The sequence below is a fragment of the Saccostrea echinata genome, unplaced genomic scaffold (assembly GCF_033153115.1).
Source record: "Saccostrea echinata isolate AGI-Se365-2 ecotype Australia unplaced genomic scaffold, CSIRO_AGI_Sech_v1 ptg000056l, whole genome shotgun sequence".
In the NCBI taxonomy this organism is placed as follows: Eukaryota; Metazoa; Mollusca; class Bivalvia; order Ostreida; family Ostreidae; genus Saccostrea; species Saccostrea echinata.
In genome coordinates this window covers 11,994,090-12,008,443 of record NW_026889805.1, presented here as the reverse complement: position 1 = coordinate 12,008,443, position 14,354 = coordinate 11,994,090, and the positions used below count along the sequence as shown (strand labels likewise).

The 14,354-nt window shown below is 30.9% G+C and overlaps 1 protein-coding gene across 1 annotated transcript; it reads left to right on the top strand.

Moving 5' to 3' along the window:
- Positions 1-656: 656 nt before the first annotated feature.
- Positions 657-2,352, top strand: LOC133173267 (putative G-protein coupled receptor F59B2.13). The gene is made up of 2 exons (XM_061308253.1): positions 657-1,865; positions 2,068-2,352. Exons 1-2 carry the CDS (start codon positions 832-834, stop codon positions 2,210-2,212), a joined length of 1,179 nt encoding a protein of 392 aa, XP_061164237.1. The 5' UTR covers positions 657-831; the 3' UTR covers positions 2,213-2,352.
- Positions 2,353-14,354: the final 12,002 nt, after the last annotated feature.

Genomic DNA, 14,354 nt, shown 5'->3' with positions numbered 1-14,354 from the left:
ATTGTGTTAACTCTTCAGCAAATAAAACTAGAGAAATAGTTTTTCATTTATTTTTATATATTTTTTTTTACAATTAAAGCTAAACAAATCATATTTTAAAAATCATCTTATAAAAATTAATAAGATAATTTTTAAAAAAAATCCATATCAGAGTTTAAAGATGACAAATATCTTTGGTTTCTAATTTTGAAATTTAATTGTACCCATAAGTACAGGTATTTGGAAAACTTAATCATAAAACATGTTTAATCTAGCTGACAACTAGGAATGGGTTATACCGGATATTTTATATTTTAACAATTGCGGTTGTGGTGAAGAAGAACAAAACAAATACTTTGTAAAACACTCATGTTGAGATGATCGAAAACTTGGGATCGCTTTTCAAATTTATTGCCCTTGAGAAATTTCAATGATTCATACCTTATTTTCTCTCTTTGTAAATCCCTCTTATAATGTGTAAATTGATATTTTATCTCTCAATATTTTCCCCATAATTGATTACGTAATAAGGAAGTTTCGTTAGAGTAACATTTCTGTGTCCAGATAGAAATAGTACATTATTGTGACAGATAACGTTGACTTAGTACTTGCCCACTGATCAACTCAACAGCCAGCACTCGTTTATGATCTAATCGTGCTGCTACAGCAAGACAAATAATAACACGACCCGGTGTACATTTACCCTGCTTCCTGATAGCGCCAGAGCCCTCTTGTGATTTAAATTATTATACTGCATTGCATCGAGGAGTGACATTATTATTTCTTACTGTTTTCCGATGGAAATTGTTCATGACTTAATTCATCTTTTCAGAGGGACAAAATCCGTCTCTGATGTTTACAAACATGGAGAATGTGACAGAGTCTCAGCGCCACGATAATTCAACAATAGATGCAGCATATAATTCTACGTCTGAACCGAATGATTTTGAAGAATTGGAGGAAATAGGGGAGTATTTATGGAGAATTCTATCCCCTGTGATTTTCATTGTAGGAATAACCGGGAATATTATCATCATTATAGTCTTAAAGAAGATGAACTTCAAACGCAAGCCGCCATACATGTTTCTTTTTGTTTTATCCCTGTTTGATATGACTGTTCTATGCGTTGGTCTCAGTCAGTACTGGGTGCAGAATACATTTCATTTCAATCTTCGACTAACAGGACAAGCTGGGTGTAAGATAAGTCTTTTTGTCATTTACTGGTCTATGCAGTGTTCCTCATGGATTCTTGTGTGTGTCGTTTTCGAGAGATTCCTTAAAATCAGGTTTCCATTGAGGTATATGAGAATTGTGACAATACGTAAATGTGTGTGCCTTATTATACTAGTGATGGTTATATTAAGTGGTATAGATATGCATCTGTTGATCACAAATGGAATAAAGACTGATGGAAATGAGACAGAGTGCACATCTTTAAATAAACGCTATTTACAGTATGATGAATATGTTTTTATTTGGATTGATTTTACATTTCTATCCGCTCTACCATTTTTACTCATGATCTCAATGAACGTAGTTATGATTCGTGTCCTAAGACAATCTCGCCAGTTCCGGAGAAATACCGTCCAAAACTCAACAACGACAAATCGGATGAATAGATTTGACAGGAGGTTAACAATTATGCTTCTAGTCACTAGTATATACTTTCTCTCAACTACTGCCCCTATAGCGGTATATTTCATTGTGGACTCTTATGTAGATGTGAAATCCAAATATATGCAGGCAGTTAAAGATCTAATTTGGGCGAGCTTTTATTTGTTTCAATTTACAAATTATGCCATGAACTTCATTCTTTATAATTTATCAAACCAACGATTCAGGAAAAAGCTTTTAGGAATTTTGAAATTTACAGCACGTAATATCAGGTAAAATGTCCATACTTTTCTTTATTAACATTTACACAGATTCCTAACATAATTTTCCATAAGCATTATGTTTTTGCATGAACTTGTGTGTAAGATCAAAATTTTTTTTTTTGAAATGTATGCAAGATAAACATTCTCTGGTTTGAAATTCTAATTTGGAGTAAGAAGTCTCTTTTATCGCTTGATTATTTTATTCTAACAGCTTTCAAAAAGGATCCACCAGATCGGTCCAGAGGGGTTCCGTGTACAGTGTAGACGTAACGGAAACTTCTTTCGGATCAGAACCTGAACACGTACATCAAAGCAATGGAAGTGCAGTACGCAGCGAGTCTGAGGAAAGTTATTAAAGATTAAATTATTTTAAAAAATCAGAGAGGATATTCATTTAAATATTAGAATGAAGTCTACTGTCTTTGAACAGTAGTCTTTTCCTGTTGTGATATCAATTTTACAACATTGTGTGCCAAGAATTTTTTATTGTTATGTTAAAAACTATGAAATTCATTTTAAAAAAAAAATAAAATAATGAAACGCAGCAAGTTGTCACATTCTAAAATGAAAATATGAACAGCAACAGAGTGAAGTTACATGTAATCTATCTTTTCTTAAAATAACTGAGATAACTTTTACTTATCTTTATTCCTTGCATATATATTAGAAGTCTTTATCTCTTAAAATATACTTTTGCATACAATTTGTTAGATAACTATCCTTATTTTGAATATCAGTTTATAATATAGAAAAGAATTTGATTTGACGAGTTATCATGAACAATGCATAGATTTGTCTTATGAAATACGTGGACACAGCAGGGATTCCCCTTTTCCGATTACCTTGAATTTTATCGATGACACACTGATATGAAGTGTGTTGTACTGATTAAAAAAATCCACATTATGATCAAAGCTTTAATAGCAACTACTGGGATTCTATAATCAGAAAAAGTTGTCCAGACGTCCCCTTATTTCAAAGAAACATTATTATTGACAAACAAGTTGCTGAAACAAGAATATCAGCAACCTCGTTTTAGGTCATCATTTCGTAAGTTCTATGGTCGAAACAATGACCTTGTCAGCAAATACAATCTATCATTATGTCAAACGCTGACTGACTTTTTTCAATTTGTACTTATTGTTAGGCCATTATTTACACACTGAATTGTCGAAGGATTTTTCCGTTATTTCCCGATCATGACAAGGAGCACACGGCGGGTGTGACCGGTCGGCAGGGGATGCTTACTCCTCCATGGCACCTGATCCCACCTCTGATGTCTTAGAGGTCCGTGTTTGCTCTGCTCCTATTTTGCAATGTTTAATGGACTATTGAGCTCGAATACTGTTCGTTATCTACACATATTTCATTCATTTGTCATGTCAAGCTGTGAAAAGACAGAGGATAGATACTAATTATGCATATTAGAAAGACACCAGTTAAAAACACCTCATAGTTTGTCACATCTATTTCATATTTGCATTTTCATATTTACTGACTATAGACAATAAGGGCCAACTAAGAATTACAAATTTTCTTGAAAGGACTCCTAGCAAACATCCAACTAATCACTGCATCAGAAACTCTTCAATATTTAAATACACGTATATTATATGACATTTAGTCGACCCTTTCCCTTGTGTCTATCAGGTCAACTTATAATGAGAGTGCACGTCCTAGAACGCAATGATGAGTTAAAGAAAATTTCAAAGGAGGAGAAATATTTCCTGGACTTAAATAAGCCAAATCAGGTTTGTAAACTTATATAAGATTTAAAATATTTTTAAGGCAGAAATATTGAACTGTTATTTCCTCCTTTGTAATCAAGATGTGATAAAGTCCTTGTGGACCTCGGTAACATAAATTTTGTCGTGGTCAGAGACAATAGTATCTGCTAGAATTTGTGACGCTCTGAGAATCTGCAGGTGCAAAACTTGTTGTTTACTATGAACGTTTTAGAATGATCTTTCAAGGAAACAGGAATATGCCAATAAAATAGAATAGAATGATAAAAATGCTAAGCATATAAAAATAAGTTTTGTTATAATATTTGAAAGATTTGTTATACCGTTAATTATGTTAATCTCTTTCCGAAATTTTCTACTATTTTCCCATGAACAACAGTATTTTTTTTTATTTTAGAATTTTTTCACGACCCAATCTACTACTTTTATTGGAAATTTACCAACCATAGTCAAAAATCTCTCATCAAATAAAATAATTGAGAAAAAAGAAAATAATCAAAAAAGTGTAATTTACATTTTTCTAACTAACATTAGAAAGCAAGGAGGGATTTTAGTACCACAATTCTCTTTTAAAATTATTTGAAATGGCTTATTTTTTGAATTCTTGTTTTTCCTATTTTATATGAATATTTTTTAAATTTTTCATAAGAAAGCGCTTTAGTTGTTTATTTGATATCAATGTACTGAATTTTTAATTCAAATGGTGGTCCAAATTGTAGACTCGAAAAGAAATCTAATGTCAAATCTTCAACATTTAAATCTGATAGACTTCTGTAAACTCAGGGATTAGTATTCCGATACATAAAACCTAGTCGTGTCTTTTTTGCCAAATGAAGTTTACTTTACATCAAAGATTCATGTACCTGCACGAATTAGTCAAGCTGCGAAATAGTGAATTTCACAGGACGCATTTCACGATCATTATATAATAACAGGTGTTAAAAGAAACTCAGAATTCTAACTGTCAGATCTTCCCCGAATTTCATGGTTGTTATAGGAATGTAAACGTGCCTATCGACCTTTTGGAACATGCAGGTGCAAAATATGTTGTTTTTTTTAAAGGAATGGTCTCTCGATGTAAAGAAGATTATGCAAAATTAATAAATAAATAAATAAAATACTAACATAAAAAAACAGTAATGACATCATTTTAAGTTCAAAGTTACAGGAAAAAACTTTTAATTATTAGTTTAAAAAACAAACAAACCTTTACACATGTTTGTTTGTGTTGTATTTGTATTTAAGGAATGAATTTAATAGCTACCCAATTACCCAGTTTATACCGTATAAATTGTGTAGATATTAAATTCATTTCTTATAATTTAATTTTCATTCATGAAGTAAATGAAAAAAGATGATTCCTCTTAAAAATGATACAAATTGTACAAAACTTAAATGTAACATTAGGCGGATCGATACGAAAATATCAAAAAATCCTGTCTCAGGAGTGAAATAAATTCCATATTCATCAAAACATTGAATTTTCTTTTTATCAATTTTCCCTTTGCCTCTGTTTTTATGTAAATTTTCCTTCCCTTCACGAAGAGTGTTTAAAAAAAAAAAATCCCCGGCCTGTTATAAGATAGAGTTAATGAGCCATCCTGACAAAGACAATAGTTATACTGACAAATTTTCTCCAAATATGTCGTTAAAAACCCATGTTTACAACGTTTTTCAATCTCGCAATCGTTTAGCTATGACGTCCCAACCGCTCAACTATGACGTCACAGCCTATGACACTGTGTTACATAAAGACAGAGACAAAGGGAAAATTAGTAAAAAGAAAATTCAATCGCACTCGTGAAAATATAAAAAAAATCCTGTCCCACTCGTGAAATAAATTCCATATTCATCTACAAAACATTGAATATCCTCTATATAACCAGAAATAAATTGTTACAGCATTACATAATACATATATATATTTTTTAAAATCTTGTTTTTATAAATATGTATCTAAAATCATGCTTTGTAATATTTTGAGGTTTTTAATAATACATTTGTTATTATCTTTCTGTTTTCTGAAAATATGTTCATAGGCCTTTGTTTTTATACTTAATTTGACTTTGGAATGTTCCGTCTACCTGATCAATAGTGCTTTCAGTTGAGAATATGTGATAAAAAAGGGGGGTATACGTCTTCTAGAGTTTCTGGTCAGAAACGTAACCTGTCAAAATGTGTATTTTTGGGCCTTTCAATTATATAAGATTTTATTCTAATGATTCAAATTGAAAAACATTACTTTTAACCAATATAATTCCTGGTAGAGACCTACCTGGATATAAAAAGATAGCTTGCGCATATCCTTGCTATTTGTTAAGTTTATGTAAAATAATAGAAATGCCTGGTCCATGCAAATGTTTTACCGCATGTTTAATTACTTCTTAAGAATTTCAGCAAAAAGGATTGGGATTGGACATCAGAGAACATCGCCTTTCTAATTCTATCCATGTAATATTTTACAAAAAAACACACATTTAAGTATATATATATGATATCAAACTGAATTTTACAGATATGCATTGGTAAATAGACAAAAAGTGTAGTCACAACCCTTTTACAAAAATAACGTTTAAAAGTCAATTAAGCTTGATGTTAACAATATGCTCAATATTTATTAAGGAATATAAGCCAAGACGGTTCAAACGGTTTAGAAAATGCTACACTTGCTGAACTGTCGCCAACCTCAGCCCAATCTTTTTTAGCAAGAATCGTTTAAGATTAATATTTTCTCAATTGTCTTTCATATCATTTCATCATAAATATATAAGATATTTCATTTTGAAAGTATTTTTTAATTTGACCGAATTTTGCCTTAGGTGTGTTGGCTCCCTTTGTACAAGTACAATTTTAAAACATAACTCATCAGGTATCCTTCAGGGAACCTCAATGTTGTGCTACCAGCCCAACACTTCATACACTTCCTGAAGTATAGACCTATTTCAAGGTTTAATACTGAACTGTTTAAAGATTAAAAAGTCAATTCTTACAAATATTGGACAAACAAAAAAATATGGTCAGAAAAATTGAAATTCTTATATATTAATGTATTGCAAAAATAATTATAAAAGACTATGAATCAAGATTTACTACTTTGTTATGAATTTCTGTTCAGCATATAAAGGGATGATCGAAGGACAAATTGTCACATGACTCAGTTTAACGAATGAAATGTATGGAGATAACGAACACTATACAAGCTCAAAAGTCCATTAAACCATACAAATTTTGGAGCAGAGCAAACACGGACCTCCAAAACATCAGAGGTGGTATAAGGGGCCATGAAGGAGTGAGCATCCCCTGCCGACCGGTCACACCCGCCGTATGCTCCTTGTCATGATCGGGAAATAACGGAAAAAAACTGTCGACAATTCAGCGTGTAAATAATGGCCTAACAATAACTATGAAAAACGTCAGTCAGCATTTGACTTAATGATAAATTGTATTTGCTGACAAGGTCATTGTATCGGCCATAGAACTTACGAAATGACGACTACAAACAAGACTGCTGATATTCTTGTTTCATCAACTTGTTTGTCAATAATTTACCTCGTTTTAGAAATTGTACATACGTAAAGCATGCTCGTGCGTATCAAATCAACTGAGAGATATAAACCCCGTATGGAGGTGATGAAGGTAAATTGCTGCATAAGTAAGGGACGTTGATGATTGTAAAGTTAAAGTCATCATAAAGCTTGGTTGTTAGATTACCATTAACGTCTTTTTCTAGTAAAATATCCAAATATGAGACAGATGTGTCAGACTCTGTGGTATCCTTTATTTCAAACTCACTGGGATATATCGTATCGACGTAAGAATGGAAATAACCATTGTTAATTGACAATACGTCGTCGATATATCTAAATGTCGAGTTGAAGGCCACAGCAAGTGTTTTCTTCTTTTCACGTAAAAGATTTTTTTCAACAAATTCTGCTTCATATGAATACAAAAATAGGTCTGCTAATAACGGGGCGCAATTGGTACCCATGGGAATTCCAACAGATTGTTGTAAGACCTGGTCTCAAACAAAAAACACATAGATATTGTCAATCAGAAACTCAAGCATCTTCTTAATATCAACTTTAGAGTATTTGTGTGTACAATCAGAATGTTTTTTAGCAAAATAATTTTGCAAATGACCAATGACAAGGTAAGTAAATTTACGAGTTCCATTTTTATTGAACTTTAATTTATCATGGGGAATGGTTATATATAAAGTTGAAAAGTCGTAAGTCATAGTCTGATAATATAAATGCAAAACATGATATAAACCATTAGTACTTGTATATTTGTTTTGAGAATTTGTTTTACTTCAATATCTTATATAAGAATATTAAAAAAAATCAACTTTCTTGTAAATATCATTAAATTAGGGAATATATTGATCCACTACTCTGTTTCCCTACACTGCGCGTCCAACAAGTCGGTGACGTCATACGCGATCTCTTAGTAAGCAAGATCATGCTCGGTGAGTACACGGGCAGTATTATTACATAAAAACGGGACATAATCAGCACAAAGTATGGTATTTTGTAAATAGGGGAACACGAAATTATTTAACATGGGTTTTGACAGAAATCTTTTGTAGGTATATCTTATTTCACTTATTTATCTTACGTGTGACGTCATAGTTGGTTTTTCCCGTTCTCGAGAAACGTAAACATGGCGCTTTTTACCATGCTTGTTTAACTAAGTCCTGTGCAAAATTGAAGTAAGCTTCACCTTTCGATATTTTTTATATTTAATCAAGAAAGTGAAGGACTGCTGTTTCTATGTAAATTTTCTAATATTGAATGATAGATTATTTTGGAAATTAAATTTTTTGTTGTTTAAGTGGTCGAAAAAATACGCAGTTTTTTTCTTATCCAGATGAAGTGTGCTTTAAAAAAAACCTTGCTTTTTTTAATGTAGCCTTATTCATATTCTGAAATGTTTTAAGAGATACATGTCCAGTAACATAATTTTATCTATGGTTACAAATTCCATTTATTGACAGAATTATGGTTTTGTAATATGGAGAATCAAGCTCTTTTTGAACAAGTGCATGGAATTTGTTAATTATTATCTTTAAAATAAGACAAGAAACCTAATGAATTAACTGCTTAAAATACGTGGGACTACTAAATTAGTGATATACAAAATATGAAAAAAAAAAAGAGAAGATTTTTTCGACTCAAGGTCCTTCTTCCCCTTAAGGGGATGCAAAATACATGACACAATTGACTACGTCATAATCCCTATTAATAAAGATGCTAAAACATTATTAAAAGCACTAGTAGTTGTGTAATATTTGTACAAATGATTGTGCTTTATCATCTTATATGAAAATATTTCAAAGTTCTGAAATTTATATCAATATTTACAAATTGCGAAAAAGGGTGATCAATTTCTCTGTTTCCCCTACACTGTGTGTCTAACAAGTCAGTGACGTCATACGTAATCTGTTGGTGCAGGAAGATCAAGTACACTTTATTATACGAAACAGTTGATTGATAGCCTATTTTGAGGTATTCGATGAAAGAGAAAACACAATCATAATTTTTGATTTGATGTTTGCAGATTTTTTTTTGTATCTATATCTTATATCGCTCACAAAGGCTTTCGTATGACGTCGTGTGCAATATTGGGGTAAGCTTCACCTTTCGATATATCTACAGTTAATTATTAAAATGAAGGACTTCACTTAGTCGTAAATTTCAAAATATTTATTGACAGAATTTTTTCACAAATGAGTTTTTTTGTCTTTAAGTTGTCCTAAAAGTGCGTAATTTATTCAATTCATTTGCAGTGTGGAATTAAAAAAGTGCTTAAAGAATGTTAAACTCAATTCATATTGTAAAATATTTCAAGAAATACATGTCCCATACATTTTTTTTAATTTATTTAAAAATTAAGGCCAAGGATTCGGTAATTAGCCCGTAAAAACGAAGTATCAAAACGTTGCGGAGCAATATTTTTACGGCGATATCTCTTAAATAAATCAAGAAATCTGATGAAAGAACTGCTTTAATATATGTAGGATTTCTAAATTAATAATATACACAATATGAATAATACTGATAGACAGGATTTTTTCAGGTCAAGGCCGTGTTCCTCCTTAGGAATCCTATCTTAAAACCAATCAGTGCAATTCAAAAAGAAATTAATTGTTATTTCTCTTATCTGAAAGGAAGTTTCTTTATCGAATGCTGAGTGTATATTGCGTTCGAATAAAAAGGTACTTGATCATTCTTTACCCCCTCAAAGAACTAGATTTTTCTTCCTTAAGAACAGAATAAAATACCATTGGATTACGAAATAACGAATGATAATAGATTTTATTACTGTGTAATTTCATACCAACATGGCTATGTACATCAATAATTTATTAGCAGTTAAAACACAAAAATTTATGTCATGTTATGTAATAAAAACTGTTATGTCAATCAGGTAGGACACCTGATATAAAGCCTTGATGGCATGTATTCAATGATATCAAGTTAACAAACAGTTGATAAATGGAAACTGGGGCCTTGGGACTGGAGTGTCTTACATCTTGGGTTATTTTTTTACGAAAAGCAAGGAAAAAAACTTTAAATACTTAAATTAAATTAAACTTAGTTTATTTATAAATTTTGGAAGATTTTTCAGACTTAGTTTTGACAAAGACACATATCTTGAAGTATGACTTAATGTTACAGATGATCTCCATAGTAAAATTGACTCAGCTCAAACCTCTTGAATACGAGGATCTATCACAAAATTCGTCGACTTTTGTCATAACTTTTTTTATTTCACGCCATATCATACCCAAATTTGATAGACATACGTTAACAATGAATTCAAGTAATTTGAAATTAATATGTAACTATAGCATAATATATATATATATATATATATATATATATATATATATATATATATATAATGCTATAGTTACATATTAATTTCAAATATATATATATATAACGAAATAAAATCTTAACTTCAAATTTAGTTTTGTTAAGTTCAAATTCCAAATTGTAATGTAATACATTGCTTCGTTTAAGAGAAATCAATTTCAGATGACAGGTACTCCTTTTTGGAAAAAAAAAATAAAGGTGACGCTGAGGGATGTTATGGATAGCAGCGAGAAGCGATATATTTACGTTTTGCACTTGGGAAACCTCTAAAACAAACTCTGAAAATGCTGGAGGAACCAGGAAATATATGAGAAATGCATTTGTATGTAAATGTTAAAGACAATATCCAAGTGGTAGAATCGGACGATCTGTGAGGAAACAGATTATCATTAAACATGTGGTTAAAAAGCCAGTTAATGTACGGCTTCACTGTTGGAAGTTGTAAAAGCAGAGTTACACGGTAAAGATTTTAAAAACAATAACAAACTATCAGCTACTCGAACAATTGTTAGCAAACTATGTGTCAAGCATTATCGAGACGTTTTAAATTAGTTTGTTAGGCGTTACAGACCGTGTAAGAAATGCCGAGGGAGAGTAATTTTGAGTAACTTTCACCACATCTTTTGACATTACAATGTAGTTAAGAGTGCTTCCTGGTGACAAAGCATGTTGACTTTAAAATTAAGTAAATGAGGTTCCATTTTATCAAATGGAATGAAACTTTAAACATTGACAAAATAAATATTTTTACATTTTAAAATGTGTTGATCATAAATCTCGTAAAAATAATATGAAAACGAGCGACATTGTCTATACATACTTTCTGAATGAGACTCATATGTAGTAAACTTACGTAATATGAACCAACGGAAGAAGTAGCTATGCATATGGCATGTCAAACGTTGCAATATTTTATCTTTTCCATTTGCCTTGTATAATTTTCATTTTAATTGTATAATTTTTATTTATGTTTTATACGATTTATGTTATATACTCGAAATGGAAAATTATAGAATCGAAATGGAAAATTATAGAATCCAAATAAAAATTATACAATACAAATGAAAAACTATACAATACAAATAAAAAATATACAATACAAACGGAAAGTTATACAATACAAATGAAAAAGATCGAATATTGCAACGTTTGACATGCCATTCATTCTATGCATATATTTAAATACTTTACTATAGATTGCTTTGTTTCGTGAATTTTATTCTTTTGTAACACCAGTGCATTAGTTACTCCTATCTGAAACTTTAAATGTCTTCAGCGAAAAGAAAGGTTTTTTTTACCCAGAAGATTTACAGAGTAAACGGATTTGAAGCATCAAATTATGATTGACACCAACGTTTCAATGATGCTATTAAATTGTTCCAAAAGCTCGTAGAAAGTCGTTACTACTGTGGACCAGTTCCTGACCTATAAGGAGGATATGGTCCTTTTGCAGACGACATTCCACTTCATCAAAAATGTTCAATTGGTAAAATATGAACAAAAACAGCAGGTTAAGGCAGTGAATTTACGTTCTTTTGTCTAAGAAATCCATAGACAACATGCTACATTTCTATGTTACTTGGAACATATTTGTTGGTCACGCTTTTAGATGAAAGAAATAGGTGAATATTTGATAAATATTATAGTAATTGGAAATATCCTTATTTGAAGCTTTGACATGAAATCAACAACCCTAAGGAAAATGTTGAATAAGGTAGCTCCAGATATACAACTTGCGATGCAAAAAAGGTTCATTCATAGAAGTAATAGTTTTAAATAGGGAGATCATACACTGTATAAAAACGATATTTTCTACACGGCAACAAAAATCACGAGTTATTTGGAATCTTGTCATCCACTGCACAAAAAAGATCCATCTCGAACAACCTAGTTAGAATATGCACCATGGCAGTGATGACCTGATCACAAAGGAGCGATTAAACGAGCTAAAGCAACATGTGTTACTGGTATCTTACTATTAATCACAAGAAATTACAGAGGGTAGAATACATAAAACCATGAAAATAGATAGAAAAAATTAAACCGATTGCATGGTAACTAAACTTTCTCTTCTATATGCAAATACAGGATTTTTGTTGCACATACATGAAGGGAACAGGCAATATTCGTCTCGAGGGTGGGGTCGGTAAAAATTATGATGGAACAGGTACTTTTTTGGACATTCATATGGGAGGTACATTTTAACAACACTAATGTAGATGGGACATTCATATTTCTCCTCAATAGAAATGTATGAAACAAAAATTATCACTTAAAATAAAGTAACAAATTGTAATATGTATGCCTAATACCCAAGTAAGTAACCTAATATTGTTTTTTTTAAATATTAATATGACTGTACTTTATAATTAATTGAGAGAACACTTCAAAGTCATATATGAATAATAATTTATAACCCTGAAATAAACCCTTGAATCATAGGTTTCTTCTCCCCTCAATAATTTAGAACTGGCATTGAGTGCAAAACTGTATTTTCCTTCCTTTAAAATTTCCAAATTGTCTGGAAATTAATATATCATTTTATATTTTTCAAAAGAAATGCTTTTACAAGAAAAAAAAAACATTAACAAATTGGCCATATTTCATTGAAAATTTAAAAAGGTATTGTCAATCAATAGACACACCAATATAAATTGACATGTTGATGGTTGCTTTCTATGAAAATTTAAGTCTTCTTTTACAATAAGAGAATCTTTTTTTAATCAGTCATATCAAGAATTCTTGATTATTTCCAAATGTAAATACAGAAAATATATTGAATTAAAACTTTAAGATTTGTAACAAATTCAGAGGTATCCCCCAGTTTCCAACTTGCTAATTAAGGATATGTTTTATACGGATATTAATTTGACTTTTTCACAAAAAAACAGGATTGGACATTTCCTTTTATTCTGTAAGGTATGAGGTTAAGGCTATTTTAAAAGTTTTATATTTTACACCGGTCCCGCCCTGGTGATAAATATTGCTTGGTCCCATACAATGCATATCTAAAGGAAGAAAATACATATACAATATATGTATAACGAGAGACTAAATGAAATTGCTGAAAATTTTTGTGAATTTGAGGGACCTGAGTTGGATTTTTAATAAGACAGAAAGCTTTACAGAAGACATTTATAAAGCACTTTGTTTAATTTAACTGACATTTGATACTGTGATCGCTCTTGCAAGGAAAGTTAATATTTCAATAACAAGTAGAGGTTCTTTACAAATCTTAGCACCATGCTGACATGCAGATATAAAGTGATTTTTATTTACTGAATAAATTGTTTAATTTAAGTTTCAGGATTTTTAAATGAAGGTGCTCAGTTCATTTGAAGAAATTTCTAAACTTAATAAATATTGAGCGCATCCATTTTCGTTTGTCATCCCAAGTAGAGTTCTTTGTGAGAAATCAACGTGCTTGTGTTTTCATTCACAACAGATTGCATGAATATTGTCAAGATATATGACAGATTGTCTGGACATAAACTTACCATTTTAAATGAATAAGAATTTCTCCTTAGTTATCTGAGGTCTGTGATATGTGTTTTTCCTGTGTATCATTTTTTGTCGTCAGTCGCTCATAATTTCTGAAAATTTCAGCTCCTCTGGCTAAATCAGTTTTAGTCATTTTTATTATTATGAATTGATAAAAAAAGGAGAAAACCTCTGGCTTTCTCAGTCTCTGTCTGGAGGGTAGATTCCCAATTCATGTAACCTTCAAAATATTTAATACATCTGGACATCTAAAAGGCAAAACATATTTGCTTGGTTATGTTAATGGGGCTCGCCGAATTGTCAAATTAAAGATAAATCATAGTTCCCTCTTTAAAAAGATTGATTTGACAGAAAAATGGGGGAAAATGAAG